Source organism: Acinonyx jubatus, chromosome E2, assembly GCF_027475565.1.
Source record: "Acinonyx jubatus isolate Ajub_Pintada_27869175 chromosome E2, VMU_Ajub_asm_v1.0, whole genome shotgun sequence".
NCBI classification, from domain to species: Eukaryota; Metazoa; Chordata; class Mammalia; order Carnivora; family Felidae; genus Acinonyx; species Acinonyx jubatus.
The window spans coordinates 30,260,890-30,286,690 of NC_069396.1; the positions used below are offsets into that span (position 1 = coordinate 30,260,890).

The window sequence follows — 25,801 nt, forward strand, 5'->3', positions numbered from 1 at the left end:
AACGTTTTAAATAAGAAATGCTTAATTATCTGTGCCCCACATATTGTTGTCATACATTTACAAAGCTGTCTTTCATTAGCCACATGTTAAAAATAATTTCACTACCTAAAGTCACATCCATGGTAATATTAATCACAGCTAATGCTTACAAAACACTTATATTTACCCAACGCTATTCTAAATACTTTCTATATATTAAATCATTTCATCCTTAGACTATTAGTATCATCTCCATTTTACAGTTGAAGATTGAGGCTCCAGGAGATGAGGTGAGCTGGCCAAGATCGCTCATCTAGTAAGTAGAGAAGCTAGGGAGAAAACAAGGCCAACTGGGTGCAAAATCCATACTCTGAAACACACAACAGGCTACTGTCTCTCCTGATAAACTATACTATAAAGCAACAAGACTGATTTACAATATATATGTCAGAACATAAACAATCAAATAAGCACTATCCCCTTTAAAGTAGTCTCCGTGGGAAACTATACATATCCAAAAATGTGGTCACTGATCAAAACATTTTTGGAAATCCTTCCTTTGACGGTCTCCAGGGGGCAGTAAAAGTGAGAAAAGACGAGATTTTTATCAAACAGCTAGGAATCATTCAGCCGCGAGTCTTAAAGTGTGATTAAACTGCACAGTTCTGCTTTTGGTAACACAAGAAAAATCGATGAGGCTGATTTTACTATTGCACCCATACCTGGTATCCGCTTCCAGGAACTACATTCACAGGAGGCTTTCACCACTTGCTACCCTGCAATTACCGTAATCATTTGCTCACTGAGCCGAGGTCCTCCATGGCAAAGATTGTATCTTACTCATCTTTGCATTTCCAGCCTCTAACACAATTCTTGGCACAACAAAGAGTACTGGTTAAGTATCTCTGAATGAACTCTAAAGAGAATGCCATACATACAAGTGCTCTGAGCAATGACAATATAGAAGAATGAATAAAAATACCACAAGGAGAGCATCTGAGCCTGTGTACAGGTAAACATATAATGTAGGTAGAGACTACAATGGAAATTTTAAGGAGTAATTCTTACAATTCTAAATATTAAGGAAGATAAAACAGTTTTTAACAGGTCTTCTTAGGACGATTCCTAGCTATAGTCATTTCACAAAACACAAGGAGGGGGAGTAGATATGCCTCATTGTCTAAAAAGCAATCTACTGAACCAAGGATGCAGAAATAACCATAAACTTTCTCAGACAACGATGCAAAAACACATCTGCTACACAGAAGACACCAGGATGCATCCTGCCTATGGGTTCAATCGACAAAGCACAACGTGGTGTCTGAAATATAAATCAAAGCACCTTACATCCCTGGTACTTATTGACATTTGCTACCTGCAAATTTCTAATATGTGCAAGATGGGCCTATTTTTATTTACAGCACAAACCACAGACTGAATGTAAAACAAGACGCTTAATAAATCCAGGGGAACATAAAACACCAGCATAACTCAGACAGCAAGACAGACACTCACTCCTTAATTAAGTGGGTGATGTTCTGTTTAAAACAAAAAGACAACCCTGGGCTGCAGCTAAGATTAAGCACTCAGTGTTGCGAGGGAAACGCCAACCATTTTCGGGGCAGAGGCTTTAAATCATGAAAAATAAACCATCTGATAGTCTGTATTCAATAGTAAGTAGACAGTCAGGACACAGACTGATTTGGATTAACACATTTTCAGTTATAACAAGTAATTTTACAGAGGATTAGTATCTTGATGGTCTGATCAATATGAGGCACCGCTGCCATTACAGATGAAGAGAAAATTGCCCCTCTGGTAATAAAGTGTGCGTGTCTTCGTTCTCCTTCATTTGCTAAGTCCATTACAGTAATGGTTCCAGCATTAACAGCTGGGGCAATTTAAGCAGCAGGGGTCTGATGAATTTAAAAGCTGGGCACACTGGCTACTCATCCTTTCCTCTCCTTCCAGGCTGCAGAGGCAACTCCTCGGCCTGGCTGCCTCCAACACGAGGATCGTGTTTCATGAGAACAACGGCCACGGTACGATTTGCCAATTATTGTCTCATTAATAGTGTTACCAGTCAATAATGTGACTAAAACAAAAACCGCTCGCAGCATATTGGCTGCTGATCCTGCAAAAAACTGCCAACTATTTACCTAAATAACAAGATTGACGTGACAACAGGCTAGAGTCCACGTAAACTGGAATGTTTTCATTCATTTGCCTGATGATAGTCTCTAGCCAAACACAAAACAAAAACAGAACGTTCGCGCTGACAGGGAAGAAAAAAAAATCGTCAGCAAAATGTTCCATCTCTGTTCTCAAAAAATGGCAAACTGGAAAACAATGAGATAACGGACTGCGGTGCACAGAAACAGAAAATCCATATTAATACAGCCTTGAGACTTTAATCATGCCCAATTCAACAGTGAGTTAAGGTTGCCACATCAGCTCATTTTATATGATTATTAGAGAAATGCTGGCCCTTGAGGCTCAGCCTTGAATGATCCAGTCACTAAATAAAGGCGCCAAAGGGCAGACTTAGGGCTAATGCAGAAATCAGAGCACCAAATTTTCTGATCACAAACGGTTATGAAAACACTCATGCACTGGCAACATCTCTCTCCCTCAGATCAGCTGCAACACAATTTGGTCCTTCAGACTGAGTTTTCTACTTCATTTCTACCAGCTGTAAAGGATCTCAACTGCCATTTATCCATATGGCAGTTCTTTAACATAAAGGAAGGCATGGTCCCTTTGCAAGCAGGTCATTTCCAAAACTACAGAGCAAATAAATGATCATAATGGCAACAGGACAGATGCTCACAGCACAAACAAAAATGCGAGCCTAGAGCACCTATGCAAGGTTCAGCTTTCAAACATGCACTGGCCTTGCAAGAGAAACACGATGCCAAGGCCAAGGGTGTGGAAACTTCCTACCGATGCCAATCTTAATCTCCTGAACGTTTCCTAACCCGGCCCAAAAATCCCCAAGATTCCTCCCAGCTTCCACTGGAAAATCAACTGGTGAGACAGTTTTGTAAAATAATACAAAATCAGTGAGTATATAACAGAGTATATAACAGTGAGTATATAACAGAAATGTGGTTAGCAGAACTCTAAATTTACCTTCTCTGAACTGCACCATTTTTTAAGGTTCCAAAAGTACCACCTCAACTATAAAGTTCTTGTCTTCTAGAGATTAGAAAGTCATAATTTAAATGTAACTTTATCAAGAAATCTGCCATAATAAACTAGCACCGACAAAATACACCAATCCTCCAGGGTAAATTAGCATCTTAAATTTAAAGGGAGCACTAGAAAACAATTGTTGGCAGTTGCTAAAGCATGCCGAAGAGAAGAATCCTATTTCTCAACATTAATACCTATACCTATGGTGTATCAAGTAATTTAAAATCCATATGTAACCATTTTGCATTCTTTCTTTCAGGTTCCAGCTTCAGCTCTCACTAGGGCAAAGCCTAATGACCAATAATAACGGGTGATGCTTTGGGGGAATTCACTCATTCTTTTGATAAATATGTATGCAATATTTACTATGTGCCTGGAACAGTGTGAAGTGCCAGGGATACAATGGTGAAGAACAAAACTACCCACGGTCTCTACTTTCTCGAAGCAAACAGTCTAAATGCCAATACCTGTATTGCCAGACTTAACCACAATAGAATCCAATCGGCAGCCGGGGAGCCAATACGATCATTATTAAGGGTCACATGTAACCTGTATCAGATACTGGAGGCTCTCAACCATTCAATCTTCAACAGACACTTACCAATGTCTCTTATGTGCAGGATACTCTGCTGGGTACAATACAGAGAAGGAAGGATGAATAAGAAAGACACCACTGTAGTCTTCAGAGAAGCTGTCTAAAGCGTCTAAGACTTTTCAAATGGCGTATTTAGTTTTCAAAACCAAACAAACATGGTAATACAAAGTAACAAGAATTCAATGTGACTCAGTGGGTTAGCTAGTTAACTTTTCAAGGAAAAATACTTAAAGTGTTTTGGAAACCATGAATAAACTAACCCTTCTATCTAGAGAAAGCAATCCAAACTACTAAATAGTGATTAAAGGTTGAGCCATACACTCGAAGAGAGATCAAGCAAAAGATAAAGAGAGACGTTTGGGGGGGGGGGGGGAATCACACACTGGAATACGGCAGGAGAAGTTTTAATTTTTTAAGTCGGCTGGTCATTGGCCACCACCAAAAATGTTCTACATTCAGTTTCCTAAATCTGTGACAGATAAACCGGCAATATAATCCAGGATGGTCCATAGTGAAGGTAGGGACCAAAAAAACCTTTCCAGAACCTTACTAAAATGCCAAACTGCAAAAAACATAAAATAAAACTGAAGTAAAAAGACCCAATGAACACATACACAAACCACAAACTTCCTTTTATTCCACTATCATATTTATAACTCACTAGACAGTATAACATAAGGTTTATCTTATTAAATGATATCAAGAAAATAGCCACCAAAACAGAAGACTTTGTTAATGATTTTTATTTGAAACAGCAAGTTTATTCTGGATATGTTCCTTCACTGATAAAAGTGTACATTACTTAAACAAAATCATCATGTTCCTAATAAGTGTACAGCCCTCTCAGTAATAAATCTTAACTAGTTATATTTTCAGTATTTTTTAAAAAGATGATCTTATCCATAGGAACCTTTGAAACTAACTTGGAATTCAACATCTACACCTTTTCACTCCATGACTGAAAAACAGTTCTAATACCCTATCAAAATACCAATGGCACTTTTTACAGAACTAGAACAAGGAATCCTAAAATTTGTATGAAGCCACAAAAAATGCCAAATAGTGAAAACAATTTTGAAGAAGAAAAACAAAGACGGAGGCATCACAATTCCAGATTTCAAGTTATACTACAAAGCTGTAGTAATCAAAATAGTATGGCACTGGCACAAGAATAAACATATAGACCAATGGGACAGAACAGAAAGCACAGAAACAAACCCATGAGTATATGGGTCATCTAACCTTTGACAAAGGAGGAAATATGTAATGGGAAAGTCTCTTCAACAAATGGCGTTGAAAAAACTGGATAGCTACATGCAGAGAAGTGAAATTGGACAACTTTCTTATACCATAAAAAAAGATTAACTCAAAATAGATTAAGGACCTTAATGTGAGACCTGAAACCATATAAATCCTAGAAGAGAGGATAGGCAGTAATTTTTCTGCCATCAGTCGTAACAACGTTTTTCTAGATACATCTCTTGAGGCAAGGGAAAAATTAACTATTGGGAGTTCATCAAACTTAACAGTTTCTGCACAGCAAAGGAAAAAATACACAAAATCAAAAGGCAACCTACCAAATGGGAGAAGGTATCTGCAAATGACATATCCAATAAAGGGTTAGTATCCAAAATATATAAAGAACTTATAAAACTCAATACCCCAAAAAAACAAATAACCCAATTAAAAAATGGGCAGAAGACAAGTACAGACATTTCTCCAAAGAAGACATCCAGATGGCCAACAGACACAGGAAGAGCTGTTCAACATCACTCCTCATCAGGGAAATGTAAATCCAAACTACAATGAGATATCACCTCATACCTCTCAGAATGGCTACAATCAAAAACACAAGAAACAACAAGGTTGACAAGTATGTGGGAAAAAAAGAACCCTCTCGCACTGTTGATGGGAATGCAAATTGGTGCAGCTACTGTGCAAAACAGTGTGGAGGTTCCTCGAAAAGTCAAATACAGAACTACCCTACGATCCAGCTACTGCACTGCTTGGTATTTACCAAAAAAATACAGAAACACTAATTCAAAGGAATACATGCACCTTCATGTTTATTGCAGCATTATTGACAATAGCCAAATGATGGAAGCAGCCCAGGTGTCCATCAATAGATGAATGGATAAAGATGATGAGATATATATAATGAGAGTGAAATATTACTCAGCCATATAAAAGAATGAACTCTTGCCTCGTGCAATGACACAGTTGGAGCTAGAGCGTATAATGCTAAGTGAAAATAAGTCAGGGAAGCACAAATAGCATGATTTTACTTATATGTGGAATTTAAGAAACAAAACAAAGAAACAAAGGGAAAAAAAGACAAACCAAAAAACAGACTCATGACTATAGAGAACAAAGAGACGGTTACCAGAGGGGAGGTAGGTGGTGGATGGGTGAAACAGGTGAAGGGGATTAAGAGACACTTACCATCCTAAACCTCATAAAGGCCATATATAAGGACCCACAGCTAATAACATCCTCAATGGGGAAAAACTGAGAGCTTTCCCACCAAGGTCAGGAACAAGACAGGGATGTCCTCTCTCACCACTGTTGTTCAACATAGTACCGGAAGTCCTAGTCTCAACAGTCAGACAACAAGAAGAGATAAAAGGTATCCAAATCGGCAAGGAAGGGCTCAAACTTTCACTCTTTCCAGATGACATGATGCTCTAGGTGGAAAACCCGAAAGATTTCACCAAAAAACTGTTAGAATTGATACATCAATTCAGCAAAGTCGCAGGATATGAAATCAATGCACAGAAATCGGTTGCATTTCTATACACCAATAATGAAGCAGCAGAAAGAGAAATCAAGGAATAGATCCCATTTACAATTGTACCAAAAACCATAAAATACCTAGGAATAAACCTAACCAAAGAGGTGAAAGATCTACACACTGAAAACTACCGAAAGCTTGTGGAAAAAACTGAAGACACAAAGAAATGCAAAAACATTACATGCTCATGGATTGGAAGAACAAATATTGTTAAAATGTTGATGCTACCCAAAGCAATCTACACATTCAATGCAATCCCCATCAAAATAATATTAGCATTCTTCACAGAGCTAGAACAAACTTCTAAAATTTTTATGGAACCAGAAAAGACCCAAATAGTCAAAGCAATGTCGAAAAAGAAACCCAAAGCTGGAGGCATCACAATTCTAGACTTCCAGCTGTATTACAAAGCTGTAATCATCAAGACAGTATGGTACAGGCACAAAAAACAGACACATCGATTAATGGAACAGAACAGAGAACCCAGAAATGGACCCACAAATGTATGGCCAACTAATCTTCAACAAAGCAGTAAAGACTATCCAATGGAAAAAAGAAAATCTCTTCAGCAAATGGTGCTGAGAAAATTAAACAGTGACATGCAGAAGAATGAACCTGGACCACTTTCTTACACCATACACAAAAATAAACTCAAAATGGATAAAAGACCTAAATGTGAGACAGGAAAGCACCAAAATCCTAGAGGAGAAAACAGGCAACAACCTCTTTGACCTTGGCCACAAGTTATTAAACAGGTCTTCAGAGGCAAGGAAAACAAAAGCAAAAATGAACTACTGGTATCTCAAGACAAAAAGCGCAGGAAACAATCAACAAAATTAAAAGGCAGCCTAGAGAATGGAAGAAGACATTTGCAAACAACATATCAGATAAAGGGTTAATATCCAAAATCTATAAAGAACCTCTCAAACTCAATACCCAAAAAACAAATAATCCAGTGAAGAAATGGGCAAAAGACATGAATAGACACTTTTCCAAAGAAGACATCCAGATGGCTAACAGACACATGAAAAAATGCTCAACATCATTCATTATCAAATGAAAACCACAATGAGATACCACCTGACACCTGTCAGAATGGCTAAAATTAACAGCTCAGGAAAGAACAGATGTTGGCAAGGATGCAGAGAAAGGTGGAACGCTTAAGCATCGTTGGTGGGAATGCAAACTGGTGCAGCCACTCTGGAAAACAGTATGGAGGTTCCTCAAAAAATTAAAAATAGAGCTACCCTGTGACTCAGCAATTGCACTACTAAGTATTTATCCAAAGGACAGAAAAATGCTGATTCAAAGAAGCACATGTACCCCAATATTTATAGCAGCACTATCAACATTAGCCAAATTATGGAAAGAACCCAAATGTCCACCAACTGATGAATGGGCAAAGATGTGGTATACAGGCATAGATGTAAATATGGATATATAGATATATAGATATACATATATATAAACAATGGAATATTACTTGGCAATCAAAAAGAATGCAATCTTGCCATTTGCAACAACGTGGATGGAACCAGAAAGTATTATGCTAAGTGAAATACATCAGTCAGAGAAAGACAAATACCTTATGATTTCACTCATGTGTAATTTAAAAAACAAAACAGATTGGGGCACCTGGTGGTTCAGTCGGTTGGGCATCCAACTTCGGCTCAGGTCATGATCTCACAGTTCGTGGGTTCGAGCCCCGTGTCAGGCTCTGTGCTGACAGCTCAGAGCCTGGAGCCTGCTTCAGATTCTGTGTCTCCCTCTCTCTCTCTGTCCCTCCCTCATTCATGCTCTGCCTCTCTCTCTCAAAAATAAATAAACATTAAAAAAAATTATTTAAACAAAATAGATGAAGATAGGGGAAGGGAAAGAAAAATAAGATAAAAACAGAGATAGAAGGGAACGCCTGGGTGGCTCAGTCAGTCAAGCATCTGACTTCGGCTTAGGTCACGATCTCACGGTTTGTGAGTTCGAGCTATGCTATGTGGTAAGTAAAATTTTAAAAAATAATAGTAAAGCAGTTAATTTAGCTATTATAGGGGGAAAAAAACAAAAAGAGTACACTTATGATGAGCACTGAGTAATGTATAAAACTGTTGAATCACTATTCTGTACACCTGAAATGAATACAACATTGCATTAACTGGAATATACATATATAAAAAAAAAAGAACAGTTCTAATATTTCTGGACAACTTCAAAAGGAGTCTCAGGTGTCTTATAAGGATACATCCTTAGACAGATCTTAGGAAGGAATTCCGTGACCCCAAGACCAGGTTAAATAGATCTTCCTGAGGAAGGAATTCCAAAACCTCCATAGCACAATAGATCCTCCTTGCTACCATGTCCTGCTCCCATGATAAAACACGGCACTCCACTGTTGGTACCTGTTTAATTATTACCTTTCATGGAAAAGCGGCCGGTTCCATTTGACCAAATCTGCCATATTTCCTCATGCGCCCCCAAAGTACCAAATCTGGTACTTAACTAGATTCCTCATCTGAACCACAAACACAGAAAATGGTTTGAATGACTATTTTCTTAATTCCTCCAAAGGTGGTACACACTTTATACCATTTGAGAGGCATAGGACAGAAGTTAGTGGAACCCCAGTTGAGAAAAATCTGTCCAATTAGCTGACCTAAGTTTTTACCACATGACTTTTCTGAATATAGGCTAAAATAGCTATGGGGATCAGACAGGTGGAAATGATGATGCCAATGACATGATGGTGGTAACAACAACATCTACTTTGAAAACATGCTAGAATGTTCCAGGTGCTTAACATATATCACACTTAATTCTCACCATGACCGTAACTATCACCACAATTTTATTGTTAATGGGCAAAGCGGGAGTGTAGCAAAATGGAAAATCCATTTCCCATCTAAAGGGGGAGCCAATATTCAGCTGTAGTTACTACAGTGCGGGCCAGGTGTTGCCAGATAGTCTAGCTTTCAGAAGAGCCAGACATCCAGATTTTTATCTCAACTTTGTATTAGAAAATAACTCAGAAACTTTCAAACACAGTTTGGGCCAAGTAAAACACATCTACAGGCAGGATGAATACGTGAGTTGTAAATGTGTGAACTCGAATGGCCCCTACCTTTCCGCAAAAACATACGTGCCAAAAATGCATAATCTGAATCTCATTAGGAAATATCAAATAAGAATCCTGAGATAGTGTACAAAACAAATATCCTGTAGTCATCACAAATGTCAACAACGCCTTCCTCATCACAAATGTCAATTGTCATGAAAGAAAAAGAAAAGCATAAGGAACCAAATTAAGGAGACCAGATTAAAGGAGGTTAAAAGAAACCAGATGCATGACAATGAAAAGTAGTGTGTGCTCCTGGATTGAAACCTGGGCCAGGAAAAAAAATGCTAGAAAAGAAATTATTAGGACAATTCACAAAATTTGCATATGGACTTTGGATTAAATGGAGTATTTTATCAATGTTAACTTTCCTGAACTTGACAATTCACTATGTTTCTATATAAGAGAATGTCCTTGTTCTTAGTAAATAGATGCTGAAGTATTCAGAGGTAAAGAGGATTGAGGTTTTCCAACTTCCTCTGTAATGGTTCATTAAAAAAAATAGTAATAGTGGTTCCTGTGTGTCTGTATAGGGTGAGAGAAAGTGAAAAAGCAAATGTGGCAAGACGTTAACAACCCGTGAATCCGGACGACAGGCCTAGCAGAGCTCTTTGTTCTACTCTCGCAGCTCTTCTATAAATTTTAAATCGTTGTAAAATAATAAATTATGTCATCTGAAAAAAAAAAAAAAAAACAGAAGCATGGGGGCAGCTCTGCATTAGCAGAGGGCTCTCTGGACAACCAAACTCATTTGAGGCCATACCTACTGTGTCCCTGGCACAGTGACCAAACCTAATCACACTGGACCCTCACGGCACCCACAAAGGCAGCCATTCTTTTCTTTCCTCTTTTTTTTTTTTTTTTTAATTTACATCCAAGTTAGTTAGCATATAGTGCAATAATCATTTCAGGGGTAGAATTAGTGATTCATCATTTACATATAACACCCCGTGCTCATCCCGACAAGCGTCCTCCTTAATGCCCCTTGCCCATTTAGCCCATCCCCCACCCATACCCCCTCCAGCAGCCCTTAGTTTGTTCTCCATATTTCAGCCTCTTATTGTTTGTCCCCCTCCCTGTTTTTATATTATTTCTGCTTCCCTTCCTTTATGTTCATCTGCTCTCTATCTTAAATTCCACATTTGAGTGAAGTCATATGATATTTGTCTTTCTCTGACTAATTTCACTTAGCATAATACACTCTAGCTCCATCCGTGTTGTTGCAAATGGCAAGATTTCATTCTTTTTGATTGCTGAGTAATACTCCATTGTGTATATATATACCACATCTTCTTTATCCATTCATCCGTCAGTGGACATTTGGGCTCTTTCCATACTTTGGCTATTGTCGATAGTGCTGCTAGAAACATTGGGGAGCCTGTGTCCCTTCAAAATAGCACACCTACATCCTCTGGATAAATACCTAGTAGTGCAATTGCTGGGTCGTAGGATAGTTCTATTTTTAATTTTTTGAGGAACCTCCATAGTATTTTCCAGAGTGGCTGCTTGCAGCTTGCACTGCAAAGATTAGCAGTGCGAAATCTTTCTCCGCGTCCTCGCCAACATTTGTTGTTGCCTGAGTTGTTAATTTTAGCCATTCTGACATGTGTGAGGTGGTATCTCCTTGTGGTTTGGATTTCTATTTCCCTGATGATGAGTGATGCTGTGCATTTTTTCATGTGTGTGTTAGCCATTTGGACAGAAGCAACCATTCTTGACTCCATTTTCTGTCAGGAGAAACTGAAGCACATGCCAACCCTCCCTCCCAACAGCAAGGAAATTTTAAAGGCCGTGGTTCCAACTCAGACTATCAAATACTAATCTGGACCATACCACTGTATGTCTTACGAGAAAAACGCATGAATATACCTTGCTGTTCTCTTACCCTTGAACATAGATTAAATAAATGTTATCATGAAAAGCTAGATAACATTTGTCCAGCCTTTTTATTCACCCTCCAAACTTGGAAACTGTATAAAAGCCTGTATATAAGCAATCACAAGAAGAAAATACAATCTAAGCTATTTCAAAAAGAAAAACCAAAAGTAATTACCCATTATGGGGATGATAAAGTTTAATTTAAAAAGCAAACAAAAAATCTTTGTGACCTTGGGATAGGTAACGATTTCACCGATATGACACAAAAAGCATTAATCATAAAAAGCAATATCAATAAATTGGACCTTTATCAAAATTAAGTACTTTCGCTCCTCAAAAAACCATTAAGTAAACTAAAAGCCTGGAAAACAATGTTCACAATACATATCGCTGACAAAGAATTTATATCTAGAAAATATAAAGAGCTCCTAACACTTTATATTAAGAAGACAATCCAGCCAAAAAAAAAAAAAAAATGAGCTGAAGATTAGAACAGACACTTCACAAAAACAAATATCTACATAGTCAATAAACACATGAGAAGCTCTGCATCGTCAGACGTTTGGGAAATGAAAATCAAAACCACAATGAGATGCCGCTGCACACTAAGATAGCTATAATCTAAACGACAGTAACAGGAGGTGACAAGTATGTGAAGAAATTGGAACCCTCAAGCATCGCTAGTGCAAACATAAAATGGTGGGTCCGTATTGGAAAACAATGTCTTAGCCCATTCAGGCTGCTGTAACAAAATACCACAGACTGGATGGCTTATGAACAGCAGAAATGGACCGTCCCAAAGGCTGGAAGTCCAAGATCTACGTACCAGCATGGTCAGGTTCTAGTGAGGACCTCCTTCTGGGTTGCAGACTCCAAATTTCTGGTTGTGTCCTGACACGGCAGAAGGGGTGAGGGGCTCTCTCAGGCCTCTCTTACAAGGGCATTAATCCCATTCTTAATCACCTCTGAAGGCCCTACCTCCTAATACCATTCATTACCTTGGGGATTAGGATCTCAACATAAAAATTGGGGAGGACTCCGAGATTCATACCAAAACAGTACAGCACTTTCTTAAAATGTTAAACATAGATTTACCATGGGACCAACAATTCCACTCCTAGGCAGCTATCCAAGAGCTTAAAGGAAAATATATGTCCATATAAAAAAAGTAGTATATGTTCACAGCAGCATTTTTCATAATAGCCAAAATGTATAAATAACCCCAAATATCCATCGACTGGTGAATGGATTAAACAAAATGCAGTGTATTCATACACTTGAATATTACACTATTCGGTAACAAAAAGGAACAAAGTACGGATACGTGCTACAACACGGATGAACCGCTCAAAACATCGTGTTGAGTGAAAGAAACCAAACACAAAAGGCCACCTATTGCCTGATTCCATTCACAGGAAATCTCCAGAAAAGGCAAATCTTGAGAATAAATGATTAGCGGTTGCCTAGGGATCGGCGCGGGGGGATGGGGGGTGGAAATGGAGATTAACTACAAATGAATACACACCTTCTTTAGGGGATGATGAAAACGTTCTAAAATAAAATTATGTTGATTGTTGCGCAACTCTGTAAATACACTAGAAATCACTGAATTGTCTACTTAAAATAGGTGAGTTTTGCCAGTACAAAAATTGTACCTCAACAGCTTTTTAGAAAAGATACTCAACCTCATTAGTCATCACTGAATGCTAATTAAAGCCACGAGATACCACTACACATCCACTAGAATGGCTAAAATCTTAGAGACTGACAACACTAAGCATTGGGGAGGTCACAGAGCAACTAGAATTCTCGTACACGGCCGATGGAGATACAAAATGGTGTACTGGGGGTGTATAACATTCCCCAAAATGACATGTCCAATCTTAACCCATGGTAGTTGTCACTGTGACCTGCTCTGGGAAAGAGGTCTTTGTAGATGTAATTAAATGGAGGATCTTGAGATTAAGATCATCTTGGATTTAGGGTAGGCCCTAAATATAATGACTGGTGTCTTTACTAGAGAAAGGAGGGGGGGAGATTTGACACACAGAAACACAGAGACGGTGGCCAGGGGAACACAGAAGCCAAATAAAGTTAAGTTGCCCAAACCAAGAAATGCCAGGAATCACCAGAAGCTACAAGAGGCAAGGAAGGGTTCTCCCCTAGAGCCTCCAGAGGGACCATGACCTGTCAAAACCTTGCATCCAGACTTACCTTTAGAACTAAGACAGTATAAATTTGTTTTAAGACACCAGGTTTGTGGTAACTTGTTCCAGCTGCACTAGAAAACTAACACAAATGGCAGAATCACTTTGGCAGTTTCTTAGAAGGCTAAACAGAGAACTCAACAATTGGAATTCTGAGTGTTTACCCAATAGAAAGAAAGACAAAGATTTATACAGGAATAGTCACAGCAGCATTTTTTACATAACAGCCCCACACCAGAAACAATTCAAATGTTCTTCAGCAACAGGTGAATGAATAAACAATATGTGGTAAATCCACACAGTAGACTATCACTCAGCAATAAAAAGGAATGAACTATTGATATACATGACAACATGAATAAGTCTCAAAAATCATTATGCTTAGTGAAAATAGACTCACGAGTTCATACCGTATGTTTCCATTGGAATGAAATTCTAGAAAATATGGACTCATCTACAGCAAAAGAAAACATTATCAGTGGTTGCTTGGGAGCCAAGGTGGGGAAGACACTGACTGCAAATCAGCAAGAGGAAATTTCTAGAAGGGACTGAAATGTTCTCTATGTCAACTATGATGGTGGTTTTGCAGGTGTATACACCTGTCAAACTCATCAAATTGTACATTATAAACAGGTGCAAATTATTGTACGTAAATTACGCCTTAATAAAGTTGATTAGAAAATGAGAAAGTAGGTCATGAGTAACTGAACATTTCCTATTTAAGATTTAAAACTCAATTGCCAGGGCGCCTGGGTGGCGCAGTCGGTTGGGCGTCCGACTTCAGCCAGGTCACGATCTCACGGTCCGTGGGTTCGTGCCCCGCGTCGGGCTCCGGGCTGATGGCTCAGAGCCTGGAGCCTGTTTCCGATTCTGTGTCTCCCTCTCTCTCTGCCCCTCCCCCGTTCATGCTCTGTCTCGCTCTGTCCCAAAAATAAATAAAAAAAAATAAAAATTTAAAAAAAATTAAAAAAAAAAAAAAACTCAATTGCCTATACTTTGTTCTAACCGATGATACTGGCATAAGCAAATTTTAAATAAATATCAAAGAACTTCTTTAAAGAAAACAGGAAGACAACTTGCTCTATCAATTCAACATGTTTCACCAGCAGAAAATGGAAAGAAAAAAGCTCTGAGTCCGATAGACCTGGTTCTGAGCCCTAGTTCCACATAGCAACCAAGTGGCCTTGGGCAAGTCATGATTTCCTTAAGCCTTGGTTTCCACATCTGTAAAATGTGGAAGACATGAATAACTATCTCACAGGCAACGGTTATGGTTTCAGTAGAGTAAAAGCTTCTTTGTGCACGGATTCTATCTTAGTTAAAGTCATAATCCCAGTGTCTAGCAAATAAATAATAGGTGCTCAATAAATCTTAACAGACTAGATGGATAACACAAATGTAAAGCTAAAAGGTGAGAAAGACATCATACACAATGCCACTGGATGACATTTCTCTCTTCCTTTACACTGTTGCGGACTAATGCAAAAGAATCTTCCCTTCCCCTCCCTTTCCCCCCGTGGAACCCATCTTCAGTATTCTGTCCATATCACAGGCAGACCCTAGCATGGAAACTTCAGGTCCCCAGTGCAACCTGGTCATAACTCAGGTCATTATAGGGCAGATTTTATATTTTAAATCCATAGAAGTACTCCCTAAGACAAACTCACTTGTAGGATTCGAAATTCTACAAGAGCAAGAACTGTGTGTTATATTTATAATTGGTTCTCACTTCTAATATTTGCCTAATATAGAGTAGGCAACATAATAGCATGTGTAAAGGCTATGTAACCAGAGAGAGCAGAAAAGAGGGCCTTTTAAAAAGGCCAACGTGGCCGATGGGCGAAGAGTGGGCAGAATGTCATGTGGGATGTCCAGACCATCAGAGGCCATGTGAAGTTCTGTCTCTCTCTTGAGAACAACAGGAAGTCATGGAAAACTTTTAAACAGGTGGTTGGCAGAGGAGGGAGGAAGGAAAGGGACATGAACAGATTTGCATTTTGAAAAGATCACACTCCATAGTGTGCAGAAGAGACTGGTTGTGTGGGAGAAAGGGGATGAGGGGACAAAGGAGTGTTAGTGTGTAGAGTGAGTGCAGACCAATAAGGAGCCTGATGCAACAATCCATTAAAGACATAATGGTAGCTTGGTCCAAGGTGGCAGAGATTAAAAAAATGGACCGGTTTACCGACGTATTTAAACAAATCAACAGGACTTGATGTGGGGAATGAGACAGAAAAACACTCCATTCTTCTGAAACTCAAGGCTTCACCTGTAAAACAGGGCTGTTGATACTCCATCTGCATAATATCTATCTTGAAATCTGCTGCAGTGAGAATATGAAATATAAATTTTACGAACTTAACACAGAAACTGACATGTAATAAATGCTTGTAATAAATGACAATAAATAAATGCATATAACAAATGACAAAACAAAACGTCGCTATAGATGTTATTATTGCCATCCCATGGAACGGCAACTACCTGAGGCTGAACCCCAAAGGTAGAAAATAGGATTGTAGTTAGATTCATACCCGCTGTGCTGAAGACACAGAACAAAACAGGCAACCACTGAGACAACTGTTCCAAATAAATACATCTGGTCGCACAGATATTTCATCTGAACCAATCTCGTCCTCAGAAATCATTACCGAAGAGAACGCACAACTGTTACGATCACAGTCATCTGAGAGTCCGGTAAACTGAGGCACAGGGTAGCTACAAAGCTGACCAAGGAATGAAGTGCAGAAGCAGGAAAAGGAAATGGATGTCGTGATTCTCATTGGTGAGCTGATCCAACTGGATGCTAGGCCTGCATCCTGAGCAGCACGAATGTAATATACCCCAATGTCTCTGGTTCCCTTGCTGACAAGGCCTTGTCATCCCCTGGCTTAAGACCGTGCGTCCGTTCGCCAGGCAGCCAAGCCCTTCCGGTTCCCGGCCCCTAGCTATACGTGCACCAAAGATCCCAGACTCTGGAGAAGCCCACATACCTTAGCTTCGCGCTCTCGTTCCTCGGCGGTCGGGGTCCGCTTCATGCTGCCGCTACAGCCGCCCTCACCACTGCTAGCCGCGTAGATTCCTCGCTCTGGACCCCGCCTCCTGCATGTAGTTCTCTCGGCGTCCTGCTTCCGCCCAGCTCCATGCTCCTTCAGAGCCTCGAGAACTACCCTTCCCAGGATGCAAGGCGGCGACGCCCGAGAGAGCCTCGGGTTTGGGGCAGGAGAATTTCCCAGGGCCGACAGCTACGCAGCGAGAGGGCGGGCGAGGGCCGGAGGAAAACTACATTTCCCAGGAGGCAACGGAGCCTGCCATGTTTTTCCCGTGCTCCTCACTGCCAGCAGCCCAGCACGCTGTCGGCGCTATAGCAACGGTAGCTAGCTGCGGGGAGACAGTGGCGGTGAGTACTCTGGAGGAGGTGAGGGGGACGGAGGTGGCCCCACCCTCTACCTACAGCACGGGTGGGGGTCCTGGGATCCGCTCTACGGCCTAGAGAAGGCCCTAGAGTTCTGCTTGCGTGAAAAGCAGCCCAGCACGAGACACCACATCCTCAGGCCTGAATCACAGCCCGCCCATTATCCCCACGCCCAGCACCGGTTTGAAATTTTACAGCCCAGCCTTAAACCAGGCTGATGAGAGTTGATGCTGCCTGCCGTGCCTTTCCAAGTCCTCCTTCATATAGAAGGACACATAAACACAATTCGCTCCTTAACCTTGGGTTAAGAGTTGGTTGGTAGCCCCTTTAGCCTCTTAAATGGCCTATTGTTGGCTTAATGATTTATAATTACTTGTTTATGGTTTGATTACCCCATAGCCTGTTAACTACAGACAGGCGGGGATTTTGTTTACCATTTTAGTCTCAAAGCCAGGTTTTCATTTAAACATTCAGTAAATATTAATGTCGGTCTTGGATCAGTGCCTTGCATCAGGCCCTGTTCCCTACAGCTGTGAACAGGACTGATACCCGTCTCAAGATGCTTCTGCTTTACTTACTAGGTGACAAACTGGTAGTCAACTAGTAAACAAATAAGACGATTTTAGCTAGAGATGACTGCTACAACAGAAATACACAGTGATGAAACCGGAGGGAAAGTAACCATAGGATGATCAGGGAAGACATCTCTGAGGAAGTGGCATTTGAGCTGAGCCCCAGAGAATGAGGAGCCAGCTAACGCAAAGGCTTTGAGCAAGGCGAAGGGGACCCTGGATTTGAGGAACCTAATGTAGGAGTGTGATTGGGCATGGTGAGCGAGGAGGGATGACATGAGATGGTATGGAGAGGCGTTACAGCATGGTGCAGGATTTCTCAGCCTCGGCATTGTTAACTTGTGGGGACAGGTAATTAATTCTTTGCTGTGGTTCCCGTGTACTGTAGGATGTTTCACATCATCTCTGGCCTCTGGATGCCAGTAACACTGCCCTCCACCTTCCCAGCCATGACAAAAATGTGACCAGACGCCTACTTCTTAGGTGTGTGACCTTAGGCAAGCTCCCTAGGATGTGTCCAGGTTTTTTCATTTGTAAAGTAAAAACCATTTGTGTAACAACCTCACAGGGATATTGTGAGATAATTGATTAATTCCTAATCAGAGCACTCAGAAGAGTGTCTGGCACATTTTAGTAAGCATTCAGTAAGTAAACGTTAACTATCATCATCGTCATGATCACGAAAGCTACCATAACTCTGTCATGGCAACGTTACCGTTTTCACAAGTGTCCTGTGTTTAAACTGTTGATGATTTGCTTCCTAAAATCGACCTTTTCTGTAGTAGTGTTTCCAGAAGTAGGAGATGATCTCTCAGGTCTATGTCTGTTAATTGTTTGTGTCACGACTGAATGCAGTGGTTCTCAGCCTTCGGTAAGTTACAGTAAAAGTTATGAGCCCTTTCCCTAAAAGATAGTGTGCATATACAAATATGCATACAAGATTTGATAAACCATCTCTTGGGTCCCCAGACCCTAAAGCTCCATGGATTCCCTTCATTCAACAAGTATTTAGCAAATGCCTGCTATGTGCCAAGCTCTGTGCTAGCCTCTGAGAGTACAGGACAGAGGTGCACAGGACAAATTTGGTACTCTCTTGGACTTTACATTCTAGGCCCGCCATTCTAGAGATTGAGAACCTCTGCCTTAGGGCATCTCACTGGTAGTTTGCATTTGGCTTTCGAGGTAATTTGAAATGAAAATACGAAATCTTTCTTTTTCCGCATACTAGACATTGCACGGACCGTTTACATCCACATACAAAACTGAGTTACTGTGGGGCATCTCTGTGAACAATAGAAACTGTAAAGATGCCAGAATTAACTGGACAGCTTGTATGTTGAGGTAGGAAGCCCTGGGACTAGGCCTCGTGGCGACAGAGACAAGACAGAACAAAAACTCAGTGGGCGAATTTATGAAGCATCTTTTTGCAAAACTTGGACCTACCCACTCATTTGCGCACCAAACTGGAAATTAATATTCAAGTAGTATTGACCTCCCAGGCAAATGTGCTCACTGCTATTAATTTACCATCTCACCCTTAGAATAACTCTGTAAGATCGGTATTATTTTCTCCATTTTTGAAGTTAAGGAACTGAGGCACCTGGCTGACTCAGTTGTCAGTAGAGCATGTGACTTCTGATCTCCAGGTCATGAGTTTGAGCCCCATGCTGGGGGTAGAGTTTACTTGTATACATACATGTATACATACATATGTACTATGTAAGGGTTTGTGTGTGTGTGTGTGTGTGTGTGTGTGTGTGTGTGTGTGTAAAACAAAGTAAGATGACCTTTTAAGAAATACTGAGATTAAGGAACCGAAACTCAGACTAGGTGACTTCACCAGCTAGTAAATAATAGAACAACCATTTGAATCAAGTTTCTGACTGGTTTTTTTCAAGGTACCTGCTTGCTTTGGGGGGCACAAAAGGGAAAGGGGGATGGAGAGGAAAGTATTTCTTAAATTAGGGGGGAGTTTGTTTTTGTTTCAGACAGAGAAATAAGAAGAGAGAAGGAAGAATGATAATCTTACCTCATTTCCTAAGCAAACTATAGGAAATACACTGTTGAAAGGAACACTGTCTCCATGATTGAACGTAGTATTACTTTTAAAATGAAGCTTTCATCTTCTTCAAGCAGCACATGTGAGCATTAAGAAGTCCATTAAAGTCATAGTGCCTTACTCTTTTTATTTGTTTCATTCCATTGCATGACGTTGTATGTTGAGAAGATTTTATTTGAATTTTCTTTTCTCCGCAGACAGGCCATGTCTGGTCCAACTGATGAGACGGCAGGAGACCTGCCTGTGAAAGATACAGGTCTAAACCTCTCTGGAATGGGAGGGTTACAAGGTACGGCCAGCTGTTATTTATTATCGTTATGAACTTTGATCAGTAACTTCTTTCCTGTTAAAGTATTTCTGATATCCTCACCAATGAAGCCGTTTAAATAAGTATATAGCTCTTGATTGGACTAAACAGGCACATGGAGAGTTTAGAACAACATATGGTATTTTACTGCGTGCATCAATTATCAACAGCTCATAGAAACTGTAAAATCCCCCTCTGTTCTGATAAAGAATTGTTATAAATCATCTTTTTAAAATTCCACACATCAGTAGGAACTACGCAGAGAGTATCAAGCCTCCAAACCGAATTGCCTGGTTTAAATCACATTCACCATTAAAATGTTTCTTTATGTTGAAATTTTATATGGCAGGAAATGCCATATTTAAAAATTTTTGCCTTTCAAGTAGAGTACCTCAAAATGGCTTGTTTATCCAAGCGATATTGACTTTGTTTTATCAAATTAATATACATTAAAGGTTTTCTTTATCCTTTTATCACTTAGTGGTTGCTGTAGAGCTCAAAAAGCACTGTAAAATTGAAAAAGTAAAATAACTGCTTTGAGGAACAATTGAGAGTGTAGAGCTATGTTTTTGTGTATACAGCATGTCGTGCCAGTGCATTTGTCATTGAGATGGCTGGGATGTAAAATACACTCCACTAAGGTGTCTTCATACGCCTGTTCGTTAGAACAGTTCAAGTGGCCACCTTGAACTACCACAGAAAGGTGGTCAGTATGCTTTTTATTGAAAAAGATACGTCCAACTCTACAGATTCTATTTTTTAAAATGAAAAGTATGTATAAGCTTTGTTTTAGGTCTTTGGTAGAGTACCAAGTATTCAAATACCAATAAATTTTAATTGTGCAAAGCTATTTATTGGAATTTGCTACTTTAAGTTCAATTCTTGCCCTCAGGAACGCACTGTAGGGGCTTTAATCTTTGTCCATTTGTTCTTTGTTTCTTTTGGATGATTGATGAAAATTAGCCAGTGATATGGAAAATACCAAATTTAAGCATATATAAAAAAAATACATATACATGCTGAAAGATATAAAAGTTCTTTTAAAATATGTAAAATAGCTTATAAATTTGTAAAGGTTGGTTGATTTCGTTGTGTGGACTTGCAGATTTTACAGTTTATGTTCTGTAACCCAAAACACATACATAGCTCTGAAATATATCCTGTGTTCACCAAATTATTGTTACAACTCTTTTGTAAAAAACAAAGAAAAAAACTTTCAGATACTTTGACTTTTAATTTGTTTTTTTCAACATTGAGCATATAAATTGAAAATCTTATTTGATCAGAATTCTCTTACAGTCTTAAAGAATGGTCATTTCAGTATCATTTGAATGGATATTATTATTGCTGAAATCCTTAAGATTGCACATAAACTGTAATAGCAAAGATTTTTATTCTCCCCTCTGCGTGGTGACGTAAACAATGTTATAACATTTTCTACAACAATCTTAATTATATGTCAGAAAGGAACAAAGATGAGTGCATCAGAGATTATATTAATATCAACTGTTACCATTTTTAGAGACTATGTTAAGTAATCCCACTGTTAATTACCTTGGCATTTTTACAGAAACTTCAACAACACGGACAATGAAGTCTCGCCAGGCAGTGTCACGTATCAGTCGTGAGGAACTGGAAGACAGATTTTTGCGTTTGCATGATGAGAACATTTTACTTAAACAGCATGCCCACAAGCAAGAGGATAAAATTAAAAGGTTATGATAAAAAGCTTTTAGCTTTTTTTCCTGACGCTGTAAAGTTTGGAGGATATGCTGTTTTATAAACTTAATTGAAAACTCCACCTGGAATCTTTTTTGGAACAAGGCAGGTTGTAAATAAATACAATTTTTAAAAATGGAAAATCTTACAAAATAGAATAATAAACCAAAAAGATTATGAGTGTTTATTATGTCTGAAGTTGCTATTTGAAAGCAAGAGCTAATAACTAAGAGTACAAGTGTATCATATCTATAAATAACTTCTGGTTTAATATTTATAGTTTAATAAGCAAATGGCCAAAGCATCTGTTTTTTAAATGTCTTGGTTTTAAAATGAAAGTTTGAAAAAGTAATTAGCTATTCTAACTTGTTAGGATACACGTTCCCTTAAGATTGGGGGTTTACTAATGAAAACCTCACTTCAATGTCTGGAACATATTTAACTTTGCTTGGATTAGTCTAGAACCTATATTTCAAAGAGTCCTTACTGTTTCTAAAGAAACATTGTCACTTGATTTGTGTGCAAGAAATTTTTGCAGGGGTAACTTCTTAAGAGTAGACTTTCTTTCATTCTTTCTTGTTCACAAACACCATTACTATCTTTGGAATGTATGGCCTTAAAAACAAAGAAGTACATTCCCATTTGTAAGCTTGCACAGGCCTGTATTCATATTCATGTTCTAGGCTAAATGGAAAGGTGGGACAGCCATGGAAGAAAGATGATGGTATGGGGTGGGGGGGTGGGGGGGAGGTCTTTCTGATTAGAATTTATCCTGCTAAGAATTTATCTGTACTCTGTGGGCTTTGTTTTAATGACTCACTGACCTGCTGGGTGGGGGGCTTTTGAGTTCATTTTTGAGTCCTGATAACATGGTTTTTCAAGACCTGTGATTCCCTTACCTGATTCCTTTTCTGACCAGTAGCACACACATGTCCTATCAGAATGAGGAATGCAGTCTATGACCACAGAACCATTTTTTTTCCTTTGTAAGCCTAATTGGCCAGTTAAATAATTGAATTCACAACCTTGACCTCATTAGTAATCTGTCCTAGCCAGAAAATATAAAACAACCTAATAACGAGCCATGTAGTTTAACAGAAAAAGGACTCGGCTAGGAGTCAAGTTGTATACATGTGTTCTATTATTTCTCTGCCACTAGCCTATGGTATTAGGCTGAAGCCATTTAAGCTCTTGGGATTTTATTTTATATAGCTCTGAGAGTAGTGAACCAAGGACCACTTTGACCCAAAGCTCTAAATCCTTTCTGAATTTTATGCCACTGACACTACCTACAAACATGTGTAAAACTGCTTTCATTTATTTTTTTAAGATTTTATTTTTGAGTAATCTCTACACCCAACATGGGGCTCGAACTTACAACCCCAAGATCAGAAGTCACATGCTTTACCGATTGAGCCAGCCTGGCGGTCCAGAACTGCTTTTAAATTTATCCTTAAGATGGAATTAGTATCACGTTGGTATAAATGTAGATTTGATAAACCACCTTTTTAAATAAGTACTCAAACTTTACCAGATCACTTATGATTCTTTAATGTTACAAAATAATCACCTGAAACATGAAAATTATTGCTATTCCTGTACAAACATGCGATCGTAGGTTTCTTGACAAAAAGTTTATTTGTACATCCCTGAAGGAATTTAAAGCCACTCTATTGATGTGCTTTGCTTTCCTTCAAAATTTGGGTCATTTGTTATCCTCCACGTGTTGACTGACTTTTTATATTAAACCTGTGTCCTTTGGATGTAATCTCTATCTCTGTGAAAGTCTCTTGGTAACAAAAGATTCAGATATTTAGCTTGACATCTCAGTTGGATGGCTACCATATTTCTGTGGCTAAGCCACTGGGCGGGGCTAAGGATGCTAAACTCATTAAAGGGATAGATAGAGTGTGTGGCTCTGTTGGGCTTATGATACCTGCCCCAATTTCCCAATGATATATCATTCTCTGGATTAGGTGGAAAAGGAACTAATCCATTGATTATTTTACTAGAGTGTTTGTGGTACTCTTGGATCTTGGTTTTTATTATCCTATATCCCTTATAAAGCATGTTTAATGGATTTGCCTCAAGGGAAAGAGAAAACAATCTTAACTGATTATGTTATGCATAGCTCTCCCTGATGCCACATGCTGTAGGCCGGGTAGCCAGAAGTGTAGATAGACCTGTATTACTACCGCTCTTACAGAGGACTCTGCTCAGGGCAAAAAAAGGTTGTTCTATGACATCCCAAAGCTATTAAGGATTTTTTTATTTCACTTTTGTTCTCTTAAGTAAAAGCTTCTGTCCATAACCATGGTAAAATAAAGCAAACCCCATTTAAAGAAAAATGAAGTGAGTTTTTATTTTCAATCTCCGTCTGGCTCTTTATAAAAATAGATTCACTATAAACCAGAATCAGCTATTGAAGATGTGCGACCAATTTTGTAAAGTCTTGAACTTGTGTCTCTCATCAAAGCCACCTTTTCTTTCTTGTCCTGCCAACATTTTTCCACTCACTGTCAGGCATGTTTTCTGTACGTGTATATTACATCACCCCCATGTGCCCTTTCTGTCTTTTGTTCTGTCTAACCAGTTTTTATCAAAACTTAAAAGAATGAAAGGTATAAACTCCTGAGATGTCAAAAGCACAACTTATGTCTAAATTTAAAGGTAGCATTAAAATAACGCTTCTTGCATCTGATTACTTTCTGCCATCAAACACGAGGATTTCTTGTTCGAAGCAGCATTTAGTGGCACATTTTGGTTCCTCTGAATTTTTCATTGGGCTTTTTATAAATGTGTACCTGTGCATTCTAACCTTGTATTTGTAGTGTGTCTTAATTCTAGAGAAACTGAAAACAGTCCGCCTAAAACTTAGCAGTGCTGCAGTCTTAACACTTTTCAAAACTGTAACTTACTGTGGCTTGCATATTATAACCCACCACATCCACAATCTGTAGCTACATTTAAGTGCATACAGCATTCCTACATAAGGTCATGCGTTAAAAATTGCATTTGAGGAACATATGGAGTAAATATGTGTCCTCTCTTTACTAACCTTAAATGATAAGCCTTAGGAAACTGTTATTTGTCAGTGCTATAAAGCAGATTGTTGCCCAGTGGTTTCAATTATCATCAAAGGATTCTTCACAGGCAGTAATAGTTACATCAAAACCTGAAATTTATTATTCAGGTTCTGCACTGAAGTCCTCACAGTGATTATGTTCCTTTCAACAGAATGCATTTTATGCTGACTTCTCACATTCCTTTTCATCTTTTTATTATTTCCCTAGAATGGCCACCAAGTTAATACGGCTAGTTAATGACAAGAAAAGATATGAGCGGGGTGGTGGCGGCCCCAAGCGGCTGGGACGAGATGTGGAAATGGAAGAAATGATTGAGCGGCTGCAAGAGAAAGTGCATGAGCTTGAAAGACAGAATGAAGTCCTCAAAAACAGACTCATTTCAACCAAACAGCAACTTCAAACCCAGGGTTACAGGCAAACACCGTACAATTACGTGCAATCTCGTGTTAACACGGGGCGTAGAAAAGTGAATGAAAATGCAGGCTCACAGGAATGCCCCAGGAAAGGTAAAGTAAGCTTATATTGCCTTATATTAGATCCTAAATGTAACTCTTTTAATAGGTTGTTTTACACACACACAGAGTTTTATTTCCATATTTTTCATGGTTTTGAGTAACTTTAGAAAGAAAAATGTTTTTGACTTGCTTTTTGATAAAATGTTAATATTAACATGAAGATCCTTTTATTCAAGAATCCCTAGATCACACCCAAATTTGTTAGGTAACACCTTGAACATAACTCTTTATCCTGATATGGGAGATACATGTGCAACCATAAAATAGAAGTTTAGTTTGAGTTGGTTTTCTGTGTTGCAGACGGAAATCGCATTGACTCAGGCAAACGAGGAAACCAGCTAGTTTGCTTATTTATGATCGCACTTAATTTCTTTGTC

The 25,801-nt window shown here is 39.0% G+C and overlaps 2 protein-coding genes across 8 annotated transcripts in view; one reads left to right on the plus strand and one right to left on the minus strand.

Moving 5' to 3' along the window:
- The window catches only part of FTO (FTO alpha-ketoglutarate dependent dioxygenase), a 387,711-nt gene extending 370,715 nt beyond the window's left edge, over positions 1-16,996 (minus strand). For 2 of the 5 annotated variants that reach the window (XM_027044480.2, XM_053211363.1), the window contains exon 1: positions 16,745-16,921. In XM_027044480.2, the coding sequence (XP_026900281.1) occupies positions 16,745-16,789 (45 nt within the window). In that variant the 5' untranslated portion in view covers positions 16,790-16,921. Of the gene's footprint in view, positions 1-16,744 lie in introns of all 5 variants that reach the window. The other 3 variants (XR_008293906.1, XM_027044481.2, XM_027044479.2) reach the window with 3 other exon arrangements.
- A 36-nt stretch (positions 16,997-17,032) lies between these two features.
- RPGRIP1L (RPGRIP1 like) overlaps positions 17,033-25,801 on the plus strand; it is a 92,645-nt gene continuing 83,876 nt past the window's right edge. For all 3 annotated transcript variants that reach the window (XR_008293905.1, XM_053211360.1, XM_053211361.1), the window contains exons 1-4: positions 17,033-17,151; positions 19,727-20,086; positions 21,675-21,819; positions 25,117-25,415. Coding sequence is in view for 2 of the 3 variants with exons in the window: in XM_053211360.1 (XP_053067335.1) it covers positions 19,945-20,086; positions 21,675-21,819; positions 25,117-25,415 (586 nt within the window). In the remaining variant the exon portion in view is untranslated. The remainder of the gene's footprint in view (positions 17,152-19,726; positions 20,087-21,674; positions 21,820-25,116; positions 25,416-25,801) is intronic.